The following is a 13,400-nucleotide window of genomic DNA, read 5'->3' as shown; positions in this document are numbered from 1 at the left end:
GTGGACCACCAGAGAGAGAAGTGGCAGCACAAGAAACTGTAACTCCTTTTATTTATAAATACACCAATTGGGAAAGAACAATCACTATTTTTAATTGCTGTATTAGATCAGTCTTGGATGATTTTTTTAGTTGAATTTGGGACTGAAACAATTATTGGAACCTCATAGAAAATGAGATGTAAAAATTACCATCTGTCTTTCACAAATATATCCTATGGCATAAGCATAAAAAAGGCACATGTCACAATATGTAAACAAGCAAATACAGTGAGAATACATCAATATCTCAATATTGTCATCAAGCATTTATCTTTAAAATAACACATCAAAACTTTCCTCATTTAGCTTGTCTCCACATGAGCACACGCCTATATTCTACTGGGGATGAAGCTTCTTTCTTATCAAGAGCAAACTCTTGTTTCCCAAAATAAGTTGCCAAAACACATTTACCAATTCAGCAAATTTGAAGAGGTCTTCTGATGGTCAGCAGCTCGGGTACAAGCTATACATCTTTGTAATTATGAAAACAAGTCTTTCCTTCAAAGAATACAACGCCATAATCTGTATTACTGAACTAAATTAATATTTTTCTTTCTCTGCTCTGAGACAGTATGACCTTCAATGATCTTGTAGTGCTATTTATAGAGAGTTTATGACTCCTTCCATCTCGAATACTGGCCAAAGCAAATCTATAAGGTCAACAATGTCATGGTGACATATTTTAAAACACGCACAATCATACTTACTTAAAGAATTATTTTAAAATCCCAGGGAAACGCTTTAGTTACAAACCAATCTTAAGGCCTAAATAATTAAGATGATTTTGAATTAAAACCAATAATGCCATAATGATCAGGATACTTGCAGGTAAGGTGAGAAGACATTTGCCCATCAAAATTGACCATGTTGAATACTACACATGCATCATCTATACCCTTAATGTTTATTAAAGGAGGTTAAAGGAAAATATAGGAATACAACATTTATACTCACATTAGTTTTATTTTGCAGTAAAAATATAAAATTTAAATCACTTGTCAACTTTTTCGATTTTCATGCCATTCAATACCATCTGAATTAGAACTTTTAAAATATCGACACTTTTTAAAAAAAAAACTTTTTATATATATTTATTTTACAGAACCATGCACATGAGGCATTTTTATGGACGCACCTAGCACTTTTACTTTTACTATTTACCTGATTGGAGAGTCAAATGCAACGAAATTTCGTTCAAGGTGCACTGTGTCTAGGTGTATATCTGAATGACAATAAAGTTTTCATTCATTCATTCATTCATTATCAGTGAATTTAGATGGAAATGTGCACCTGCTTTTCTGATCCAAGTTGTATAAATGTTGGATCTGACACCTCAGTGCCTGTGAAATGGTACCTTAATGTAGAGTTACAGGTTGAATCAAAACTGATTCTGGACAATTTACCAAAACAATCAATTCAAAAATTACATTAAAAATTGTCAGCTGATGTACTAATCAATGCAGCATATGAAACCCCACAGACCCGTTAAAATATAAAGGAAAAATATTGCACAAAACTCTGGACCTGACTAACTGCTTTTAAAATCAAAAGCCTCACTAGGATTTTAGCATAATGACAGTAAAGATAATTAAAAAATAACCAGATTAACTATACTATCTGAAAGTTTACCATGACTGAATGACGTGTTAAATCATGCACCAACTTTTTGTTGGGTTACTTCTATGAGTGTTGTCACCTTGTAATACCAACCAAATGGCTGTTAATTACACTGAGTAAGGCATCATAATTGATCCTCACCTGTTTCAACATTCAAACTTAACTAAAGAAACCAGCAAACAATGATGAACTTACAACTTCCTAAATCATATTCAATTACCAATTGCTGATTTCTGCACAGCTGGCTGTTTCTGCATCACAAAATTTCTATGTTAATTAGAAAATATATATATTTATCATATAAACATGTCTTTTGACGCAACTCTGAAAGACTCTGCCGCCATTCAAAAGTCCATCGAAGACCTTGAAGCCTGGTTCACCAAAGTCGACAAGTCTGGCAGATTCAAGGCCTGGATCTATCAGCATTTCATCCTGCCCCGAGTCCTGTGGCTTCTGCTGGTTGACGCTGTTCCATTGACCACAGTTGAGACCCTCGAAAGGAAGATTAGTGGCTTTCTCCGCAGGTGGCTTGGCCTTCCCCGCAGCCTCAACAGTGCAGCACTGTATGGGACCAGTAACATCTTGCAGCTCCCATTCAGTGGCCTCACGGAAGAATTTATGGTGGCGCGAACAAGAGAAGCTCTGCAGTACAGGGACTCCAGTGACTGTAACAATAGGATTGTTTATTTAAGTACTGTTGTACGGGGGACTGGTTTAGAGGTGACACCGGGGGCACGGCCCAGTTCGGATGATGACTGCACAAAGACAATAAAGTTCAAGTAAGCAAGACTGCTTTAATCGTCCATTATGTATAGTCCAGATAGAGACAGAACATAAAGAAACATGGTGGCAGCTGTGGGATGGACGTCGAAAATTGTCAGAATTAACTAGAAAAGTGAAAGTTTAGCTAGCTAGCAGCAGGCTAATGTCAGCCTTACAGAAGCCGGCAAAGAAGAAAAAATGCAGTTGAACAATTGAAGCCAGTAGCTTGTTTTCAGTGGGCCCGTAGCCAACAGCACACCAAAGACACAACAAAGCACAAAAGATAAGCAGTTAGCCTTCAGCATCGGCAAAGAAAAAAACAACAGCTAGCTGACAGCAATGGAAGGGCTAAAACCCCCTGGAACTTTGGTTTTGGACTCCAACAACTTGGCGAAGTCATGGAAAAGTTGGAAGGAGGAGTTCACACTGTACATAGACCTTACCATGCCAGACGCCGAAGAGACCACAAAAGTCAAGCTATTCAACTATCTCATCGGAGAAAAAGGTAGAGAACTTTGGGCAACTTTGTCGAGTGCTAGCCCTTCAGCGAGGACCACAGTGAGTTCAATGATCATACAGTTTGACGAGTACTGCAACCCAAAGGTAAACGAGACTGTGGAAAGGTACCGATTCTTCATGAGGAACCAAGGATTGGATGAAAACGTGGACAGCTATATAACAGACTTGAAAATACTTGCTAGTAGTTGCAATTTTGGGGACATTAGAAATTCATTGATTAGAGATCAAGACCTTCATCGTCAAATGTGACATATGTAGGTCAGTGGACCCAAAGCAACAAAGAGAGACACTACATCCACATGACATGGCCAGCAGACCCTGGGCCAAGGTAGGAACGGACCTTTTCTCCTTTCACAATAAAGACTATCTGATAACAGTAGATTATTATTCAAACTTTTGGGAGGTCGATTATCTACCTGACACAAAGAGCAACACAGTGATCAAAAAACTCAAGGCCCACTTTGCCCGACAGGGGATTCCTGACATTGTTATCTCGGATAACGGACCCCAGTATGCATCACAAGAGTTTCAGCACTTCAGCCAGAAGTGGGGCTTTGAACACAGGACATCATCGCCGGGATACCCGCAGAGTAATGGGAAGGCGGAGTCAGCGGTAAAGACAGCCAAGCGCCTGATGCTGAAGGCTGCAGCAGCGAGACAGGATCCGTACTTGGCAATGCTGGATCATCGCAACACACCGAGCCAGGGCCTCAACACAAGCCCGGCACAGAGACTCCTAAGCAGGAGGACCAGGACCCTGCTTCCCACAAAGGCCACTCTGCTGAAGCCAGAGGTGACACATGACGAACAGGGACTGAAATACAACAGACAGAGACAGGAAAAGTACTACAACCGCACAGCAAAAGACATGGACACTCTGAAAAGAGAGGACAGTGTGGGAGTACAGCCCTGTGACACATACAAGGGTTGGAGACCAGCGAGAGTTGTCCAACAGGTGAGCCATAGCTCGTATGAGGTGGAGTTAGAGTCAGGAGGTGTTCTGAGACGAAATCGTCGCCACCTCAGACACAATCTCACCACGCTCACACCAACACAAAACACACCCACACCAACAGTGACTGAGGCGGCCATACCGCCAGATGGCCCAGCAGAGAACCAAGACACGGTCACCAGGTCAGGTCGACAAGTTGTCAGACCCCGCTACCTGACAGACTATACTCAGTGATTAGAGTATGGACTATGAAAAAAAAAGAAATGAAAATGTGTTGTTGATGCACTTGTTGGAAAACGGATGTTTTGAACTGTTGATTTATTATTGCTTATGTTGTTAGATCTGTTGTAAATGAGCAGAGCATATGGTACAAGTGTTGCACATAATACCTAAGGGAAAGAGACTAACTTGAAAAAAGAAAAATAAAGATGTAACAATAGGATTGTTTATTTAAGTACTGTTGTAAGGGGGACTGGTTTAGAGGAGACACCGGGGGCGCGGTCCAGTTCGGATGATGACTGCACAAAGACAATAAAGTTCAAGTAAGCAAGACTGCTTTAATCGTCCATTATGTATAGTCCAGATAGAGACAGAACATAATGAAACAGTGACCAGAAGGTGTCATCGGCTGGCATCGAGGTGAGAACAGGGAGGAAATGGAGGGCGGAGAAAGCAGTGGAGGTGGCAGAGTCACGCCTAAGGTAAAAGGCATTGGTGGGAGTCATGGTAACTGGCAGAGTGGGTTTAGGATACTTCCCTAAGACACCGCAAGGCCCAGGCCAAGGAGAAACACCGTCTAATCCAGGAAGAGGTCCGAGCAGGTGTGGAGGAAGAGCGTGTGAGCAGGACGGTGGGGCTGAGGCAGCAGGGAGCGTGGACAAGGTGGGAGAGCATATCACAGCGCAGGATTACCTGGTCAAACATCATGCAGGCAGACTTCCAGCGCGCCCGGTTCCTTGTCCAAGCTGTCTACGAAGCCCTACCATGCCCAGCAAACCTCCACGTCTGGGGCAAGAGCGAGACACCTTCCTGCCCACTTTGCTCTGGAAGAGAATCATTAGAACATCTCCTCAGCAGCTGCCCAAAGTCTCTTGGGGAAGGTCGCTATCGGTGGCGCCATGACCAGGGCTCAAGGTGGTTGCTGAGAGCATAGCCACTGCCATCGGTAACAGCAAACACCACCACACCCCATAGAAATCAATCACTTTTGTCAAAGCTGGAGAGAAGCCTCTACCACAACCAAAAACAAGGACGAGCCTCCTCTACACAGCCACTGACTGGCAGCTGCTCGTTGATCAGGGCAAACTGCTGAAATCACAGCACATCACAGTAACATCACTCCGGCCAGACATGTTCATCACCTCCGAAGTGACAAAACAGCTGATCATTCTGGAGCTGACAGTGCCCTGGGAAAAGCGTATTGAAGAGGCTAACGAGATGAAACGCGCAAAGTACCAGGAACTGATGGAGATGTGACAGGACAGCGGCTGGAAGACATACTATGAGCCCATAGGTGGGCTGTAGAGGTTTTGCATGACGTTCACTCTGCAATGTCCTCAACCAGTTGGACATTACGGGGCTGGCAAAGAAGAGGGCCATTCAATCCGCAAGCGAAGCTGCAGAGAAGGCCACTAGGTGGCTTTGGATTAAGATGGCTGATCCATGGGCGGTTGCTGCTGGGACACAAGTCGGGGCCTGATCAACCCCGGCTGGGTCGCCTGGGCGAGGGTGTCTGATGTTGTGAGACCCGAAACACCCGATGACCCCAAGTCACATCATTGAGGATGCGTCCCAGCGCATCTAGAAATTGTATCTTTCACACTTTATGTATTTTGATTTGAAGTTATAGAAATCTGCTTTGAGAAATTCGTTAATGTACCCTTTTTCCAAATCCAGAGCCGGTAACCTAATACTTTCGTGCAATAGCAAGGGAGAGTTACAGTGTTGGAAATGTCCATTCTCCATTTGTGCAGTTATTAACCATGGAAGGTAATCAACAGCACAACTATTTCAGGATCTTTGCCAATAATCATACCCAGCATCGTACAAAACACCAGTATTGCTCTCACATTTGCCTTGAGAATAGTCAAGGCAATGGAATCTAAAGTAACAGGAATCTAGTGGAATCTAAAGTAACAGGATATAAAGTAAATAAAATATTTTAGGTAATTACCATCTCCCCCTACCCCCCCCCCCCCCCCCCCCCCCCCCGACATCTGTTTCACCCCTCTCCCTCCCCTTCCACCTATATTCCTTTCTTCAGCTACACAAATCAAAAGTCTTCAATCCTTTTGTCTCACACCTTGTCTTTTCATTCTGGCCTTCGTCCAACATCTGTCAATCAACCTCCACAAGCAGTCAGACAAATGGTCCCTATACAAAACATAACCTGTCCATGTTCTCCTGAGATGCTGCCTGACCTGATGAGTTACATCAGCACTTTGATGCTTTTTTTGGGAAATAAAGTAACATGATCTGAAAGCCATGAAGCATTTAATAAAACTCTATAGCTTTACTTTTTTTTTCTCTGACTATTAATAGGATTTTTTTTCTGCTAAAGCAGAAAGAAAATAATGTGTTCTATTGCCAAAGAAAAATAAATTTCAGTGTCAACTTCACGTTTTATAATCTATAAAATCAATGCTATATACAAACATAATTGGCAATAGTATAATGGATACCCCATTTGTTTTATTTCTTGGAAAGTTCTCCACGACACATTTATGAAATAAAACGGAAAAGCTTTCCCCACTGAAATGTTAAATATAATCATTGCCAGCTATTTAAAGTAGATGCTTTCTGAGGCTATCATCATTTATTCTCACAGCCCAGCATTCAGCCAAGTGAAAGACAGAATGCTATTTGCTAATGCACAAGAAATTTAAGATGCTGAAATCTTGAGCAAATCTTGATCTTTGTCAGGCAGCATCTGGGGAGGGAATGGGCAGGCAACGTTTCAGGTTGGGATCCTTCTTCAGGCTGATTTTTACATTCCAATTTTTGGAAGCATGTGTACTTTACCCAAATAGTGAAAGATGTTTCTTTAAGCTTATGATTTTTCCATTCTCTCTCAATTTTGTTTCCCCGTTTGATGCCCCATGCCACATTGGGATGCATTCAAATGGTTTTAGACAGCAATCCAATTGTTATTTCACAAAGCTAAGTGACTGCAATAAAATAAAATAGAGCTGGAGATGGGTTCATTATAACACATGAACCACTTCAAACCATCTTTCAAGAATTGCGTTGCCAGCTCTCACGACAGTGATGTTCTTGGTCTAACAGCATATACTTTCTCTCTGTGCATTTTCTATGATCTTCAGCTAATCATCATGAAACAAAAAATAACGCTGGAGTATGATGACATTTTATGTGTAGCTCTGAAAATATCCTTCTCCGATTGTTTTTTCCCCTAATATCATTCAGATCCTGTACTGAAAACCTTCAGTCAATCATCATTAAATCAAAACAATTCTTGGTACTAATGATCTTTATTTGACCCAACACCATTGGCACAGCTGTGAGAACGAACACATCAAGGAGACATGGCAGTCAAGGGGGGAGGGGTCCAGGTGTGGATGAAACAGTGGTGATTCACCCTCTCTCCCCTTACACCCCCTCCCTCCCCCCCAAATACGCCTCTAGCTAACATTCAATCACTTGAAGAGCTTAGAGCAAGATTTCTGTTTCAAAGGGAGACCAGAGACTACTGTGTTGTTTCACTGAAACATGCCTACCTGACCCTGCTAAACATCTTGAGGGTTTCTCCATTCATCATATGGACCGTATGGAAGCCACAGGCACAAGGAAAGATGGTGGCATCTGCTTTGTTCTATATAAACAAGCCAAGTATGATCTTGCTACGAGCTTTTTCCAGGATAAGCTGGAGGTCCAATTCAATCAGGTGGATGCCACACAACTGTGGCAGGGCCAGAATATCAACACAAGCAACAAGTTTATATCAGTGGGGTTCTCTGACAATGGCTCATCTCTACTGGGTGAGCTCAATACCTTTCACGTTTGTTTTAGGCATGAAAAGAAAGTTACATCAAGACACACCTCCTGTTCCCACTGGCTCAGTCCCATATATTTCAGTGGTAGAAGTCAGGTCTAAATGGGGTCGGCCCAGAAAGTGTCCCTGGTTGGTTTTGAAATTGTGCGGCAAACAACTGGCCACAATCTTTGCCAATATTTTAAACCTTGTACTTCAACAGTCTACAGTTTCCATCTGCTTCAAGGAAACCTCCATCATACCAGTCCTCAAGAAAAGTAACATAATCTGGCACAATAACTGTTGGTTATGAATACCAACCACAATGAAGTGCTTTGAAGATCAGTAATAGCCTGTCAGCATCAGTCCCTTGGATAATCTAGATTCCTTGCAATATGCAGAGGTAAAATAGGTCTAGAGAGGCTTGCACTCATTCAGCTCTAGATCACTTTGATTATCAGAATACCTACGTTAGGATACTATTTGTTAATTACACTGATGGTTGGGAACCTCGTGTCATGGTGTCAGAATAACCACCTAGCCCTTAATGTCAGCATGATGAAACAGTTGGATATTGACCTAAGGGAGAGAGGGAGGTGAACTCAACCCTGTCCTCTTCCATGGAGTTGCCTTAGAAATGGTTCACTGGTTCAGTTCCTAGGCATACAGTACATAATTCCAGCAACCTAATCGGGTCCCTTCACACCTATGTAATTAAGAAAGAGCATCAGCATGTCCACGAGGATTATCTGTAACCTCTAGACTACAGGAAGTATTCTGAGCCTGGCATGGCAACTGGTCTGCTCTTAACTGCCTGAACCTGCAGCCAAAGTGGTGAACACAGCCAGGTCTCATCACGGTATTGGCACTTCCTTCCCATCAAGTCCAATTTCATGGGTGCATTACACCACAAAGACTGATGTTATGCACCCGTGAAGGATGCTTACCACCATGGCCATTCCCTTTTCTCCCTTCTACCTTCTGGGAGAAGATAAAGGAACCTGAAAGCCCTGATATCCAGACTTTAGTAGAGCTTTCCCACTGCTATTGAACTCCTGAAGCAATCACCTCGTTCACACCCCTTTGAGGTGTAACCGCATACACTGTCATAATTTTACCTCAGTTGGTTATTTTATTATTGTGCATTCCACCATTTATTTGCACTACTTCAGAATGCAGTACCATCTCTGTACTATTATGCCGTTTTGCACCGTTGCGGTATTTATATTGTATTTATACATTCACTGTCAGCTTCATATGACCAAGTATTTTCATTGTACCTATAACAATGAATTAATCAATCCAATCTCTCTTTTTAATATGATTTGAGAACTGGTTTTGCCTATGATATAGACAAACGTGAAATGCAATGAGCACTATACCAATGGGGCATTCTATCAAATTCTTAGACTAACTTGCAAAGTCTCAGTAATTTCTAAAAATGAAAATGTGTTTATAAAATATGCCCAAGGTGAATCAACCATAACTTTACATAAAAAAAAAACTAAATACATCCCAGAGAAGCATTTGCATTTATTTGGAATTGTCAGGTGAATACAATGCGTCTATAATAATGTTGCCCATACATATAGTAACCATGGACCCAGATTTCTTTGTACATTGTTTGATCAGTGGTTAGGTCTGTATTCTCTTTCCCAATTCATCAGTTTTCAACACCATTACTCGATCATTTTATAAAACATCTTTTCCCAAATTTTAATCTTTCCAAACACACTTTGGAGTAAAAATTGAATTCTTCTTTGCAAAGGTCGCGAAAATTCTCAATGCATCACTTTTCTATTTGAGCTAATATAATAAAAGCATATCCATTATTTCCTGTTTTCTGACCTGGCAGAGAGGCCGTGGATTTATGTACAGCTTCCATTCAGCAGAATATTTAAAAAAACATTTAAACAATATGTAGGAAGGAACTCATCTTTGTCCCGCCCCCTCCCCTGACATCAGTCTGAAGAAGGGTCTCAACCTGAAACGTCACCCATTCCTTCTCTCCAGAGATGCTGGTTTACATTGAAGGTAGACACAAAATGCTGGAGTAATTCAGTGGGACAGCATCACTGGATAGAAAGAATTGGTGACATTTTGGGTCGAGACCCTTCTTTAGACTTTCTTCAGTCCAAAGAAAAGTCTCGACCTGAAATGTCACCATTCCCTTCTATCCAGTTATTGCCTATCCCGCTGAGTTACTCCAGCATTTTGTGTCTATTTTAAACATTTAAACAAAGTTTTCTACAGCAACATTCTAGCATACCACAATACCTACAGGGCCTCTGATTAATGTGAAATTCCCTACCCAATTCAAAGATGCAAAATGCTAGAGTAACTCAGTGGGTTAAGCAGCATCTCTGGATAACATGGATAGGTGACGGTTCAGGTCAGGATCTTTCTTCAGACAACGTTATGTCTATAGTGAAGTATATGTATTTACCTCCAGCAAATTGAAATGACCTGTTCTGACCTGGAAAACACTTGAGGATGATATATCCAAGCAAATGTTGTGTAAGACACCTTTGTGTGCAAACTATGTTTAACATGCTATGTATTTTTATACTCAGTATGACATGTTATTTTAATTGTACATATTTAACATTAAAAAGATTAATTTCGATAAAGCACCATCCGTTCTGCACAGGTCTGTCCAACCAGGTTTGCATATTGCTGTACTACAGCTTCATCATTAGCTCTCTTCTGCCGTCTCCGATAGATGTTATAAGGCATCATTGTATTCCTGTACAGTATCAGAACTTTATTCAGGTTTTGGAGACGGTTTTCATCTTCTGAAAGAGAATGCAATAGTTGCTTTAGAAAGACTGAATACAGTGGGCATTCACAATATTTTGTCAACATGCATGGTTTAACACAGGCCCTGTCCAACAATTTTGAATAAGCTTAAATCATTATTGAGCAATTTTTTAATTAAACGTAAATGCATAAAAATGTCAGAAATTTAAATCTACAATACACATTTTTGGGGATAGAAGCAAGGCTTTATTTAAAAAGAACATGAGGGATAAAAAATAATTAAAAATCCATAAACATTAAATATTACAATTTGCTTAGTATTTTCTAGAAAAATACTATTTCCAAAGGATTATAGATTTTAACTATGTATGCATTTTTCATTTGAACCCTCTATATCAGTCAGGATTAGCAAAACAAAAACAAATCTGCTATAAATCGCTGAGTACAAAGTACTCTGGACAATATGTCCCATTAAATGACCAGTTACATTTTTTGATGGTATTTCTTGAGGAAAGAATGTCAGAAGAAATATGATGGATACTTATCTCCATCTGAATGATTGTCTATCCATGTAACATCTCACTTGGAAGATAGCACTTTTGGCAATGAGATACAGCTACTATTGTGCAGAAATATAGATGCTCAGGTACTGGAAAACTGACTTCCTTACTGAATGATTACCTCCTCACTAGTTTTCTGCATTTCATGTATAAGCCCCCACAATTTCCTGCAAACAGCTTTACTTCAAATTGATAGACTCTAGAGACATCTGAGACACATTCAGGCTTATTTTATGATTGTTACATGTCGTGCATTAAATCTATTATTCAGAGCATGCATTTTTCTAATAACTTCTTGAGAAACACATTGTTAGCTATTTCATGTGTGTAAACTGAAACTGCATATGCAGTTTTATAAAGAATTGTAAAAATAGAAACTTAGCTTGCAAAACAAAATCAGTCTATGATTGGTATTCAAAGATTATCAGATATTTTATTCATTCGGATTAAATCAAAAAAGGTCGCAAACAAGGTTCACAGCGAAAATACTGCAAGGTAAGTTAGATACAACATCGAACTAATTAAGTATTTAAGCATGAACATGACACTGGGTTATTTACAAACTGCAGGTTGATATCTTGTTTTTAATTCAAATTGGATAATCATCCTTGCTGGGAAACAATACCATCTCTCACTTGTACAGAGCCAGCAGGTATACTGTATAAAGAGATACACAGAGTTATAAATCAAGATATATTTATTATTTAACGTTGTTCCGTAATTACTTTCCACAAATGATATCTAGCCTTTTGTTTCCCCATTCTTTAAGACCTTACTGCGTAGCAAATGGTCCTTTAAATTAATGCACAATTAATTGAGTATGCATTTTTAACAAGGCGTAATTATTAATACAATGTGAGTTAATCTTGCCAGCTCAGAGGGGAGCACATTGATGTGGGCGATTCCCCAGCATAAATATTTATCAGATTTAAATTTTTTTTTTAAAGTGTTATATATATTTTTATATATTTTCTTTATATACTTCCTTATTGCAGTTAATGTAATCTACCCTTCTTATCAAGCATGTCTATTTGTTTCACAATCTATATATCTCTCCTGAAATGTCTGACATTAAAGAAATGTCAGCCATTTTACTGGAAAATTGATTGTTTTCAGATACTTTACTTCACAGAATGCTTCACATACTCTACTGCAGTTAATGCTTCCATAATATGCTGTAAGGCTCTGAGATATTTAGGAGATGCCTGACAGACAATACTGCTGCACACACCAGGCTTACGAATGCAATATGAATAAATATCTAGCTGATGTTTTCAATTCTGAAAGTCTTGATACCCAAGAGAGAAAACACTTGTTGCCCAATATCTGTGACTTGGTAATACTTATTGTTTAAGAAAAAAAAGTGTGATTGTGCATTCCAGAGTATCCTGCGTAATAATAAACCATCTGGCTAGCAGCTGGTATTATAACGGGACAGATCAGTTTAAATGGAAAACATACATTTAATTTAACTTTAGGACTTTAGACTTGACTTGACTTTACTGTAGACTTTAGATATACAGCGCAGAAACAGGCCCTTTGGCCCACCGATTCTGCGCCGACCAGCAATCACCCCATACACTAACACTATCCTACACACGAGGGACATTTTTACAAATGTTACCAGAGCTCATTAACCTACAAACCTTTACGTCTTTGGAGTATGAGAGGAAACCAGAGCATAAACCCAGGACATTTATGTTTGTCTAATTTGCAACTAAAATAACTTAATCCGCCACATTTTTGCAACTGAATAACAACATTTACTGAAAACCAAGTCCTAGTTTATAGCTTTTAATCTCCTTAGGAAGTGGTTTCTTTACTTGCACGATCTAACGGTAGCATTCAAAGAGCAGGAAGTATTCCCAATATTCTGGTCAGCATTTCATACTGAACCATCAACATCAAAATAATAATTTACTGGCTGCTTGTGAGATGATTGATTGGTCCCTTTTGCAGTTTAACATCAATAGGACAAGTACTTAATCTTCATTACAGAGGAGATAATTCTCTCCAATCCATCTACATAGATTCTGTACAGAGATACAGTATCTATTATCTAGGTTGACAATTCCACCAAATTAGAAAATATAGTTAATTGTAGCTAACCAATATACCATTTTCTATGAACAGAGAATGGATCTGCTTATCAAGCACTGTTTCAGTTGGACTAAAGTCCACTGGATTTGTGAAAAAATAT

General features: G+C 39.8%; 1 protein-coding gene across 7 annotated transcripts in view; it reads right to left on the bottom strand.

Annotated features, from left to right (window-relative positions):
- Positions 1–10,023: 10,023 nt before the first annotated feature.
- ate1 (arginyltransferase 1) overlaps positions 10,024–13,400 on the bottom strand; it is a 153,448-nt gene continuing 150,071 nt past the window's right edge. For 6 of the 7 annotated variants that reach the window (XM_033033808.1, XM_033033804.1, XM_033033801.1 and 3 more), the window contains one exon: positions 10,024–10,675. In XM_033033808.1, coding sequence (XP_032889699.1) covers positions 10,497–10,675 — 179 coding nt within the window. In that variant the 3' untranslated portion in view covers positions 10,024–10,496. The remainder of the gene's footprint in view (positions 10,676–13,400) is intronic. The other variant, XM_033033806.1, reaches the window with a different exon arrangement.

This window comes from Amblyraja radiata, chromosome 15, assembly GCF_010909765.2.
Source record: "Amblyraja radiata isolate CabotCenter1 chromosome 15, sAmbRad1.1.pri, whole genome shotgun sequence".
NCBI lineage: Eukaryota > Metazoa > Chordata > Chondrichthyes > Rajiformes > Rajidae > Amblyraja > Amblyraja radiata.
Note: the sequence above shows the minus strand (reverse complement) of the source record. Positions and strands in the feature narration are given on the sequence as shown.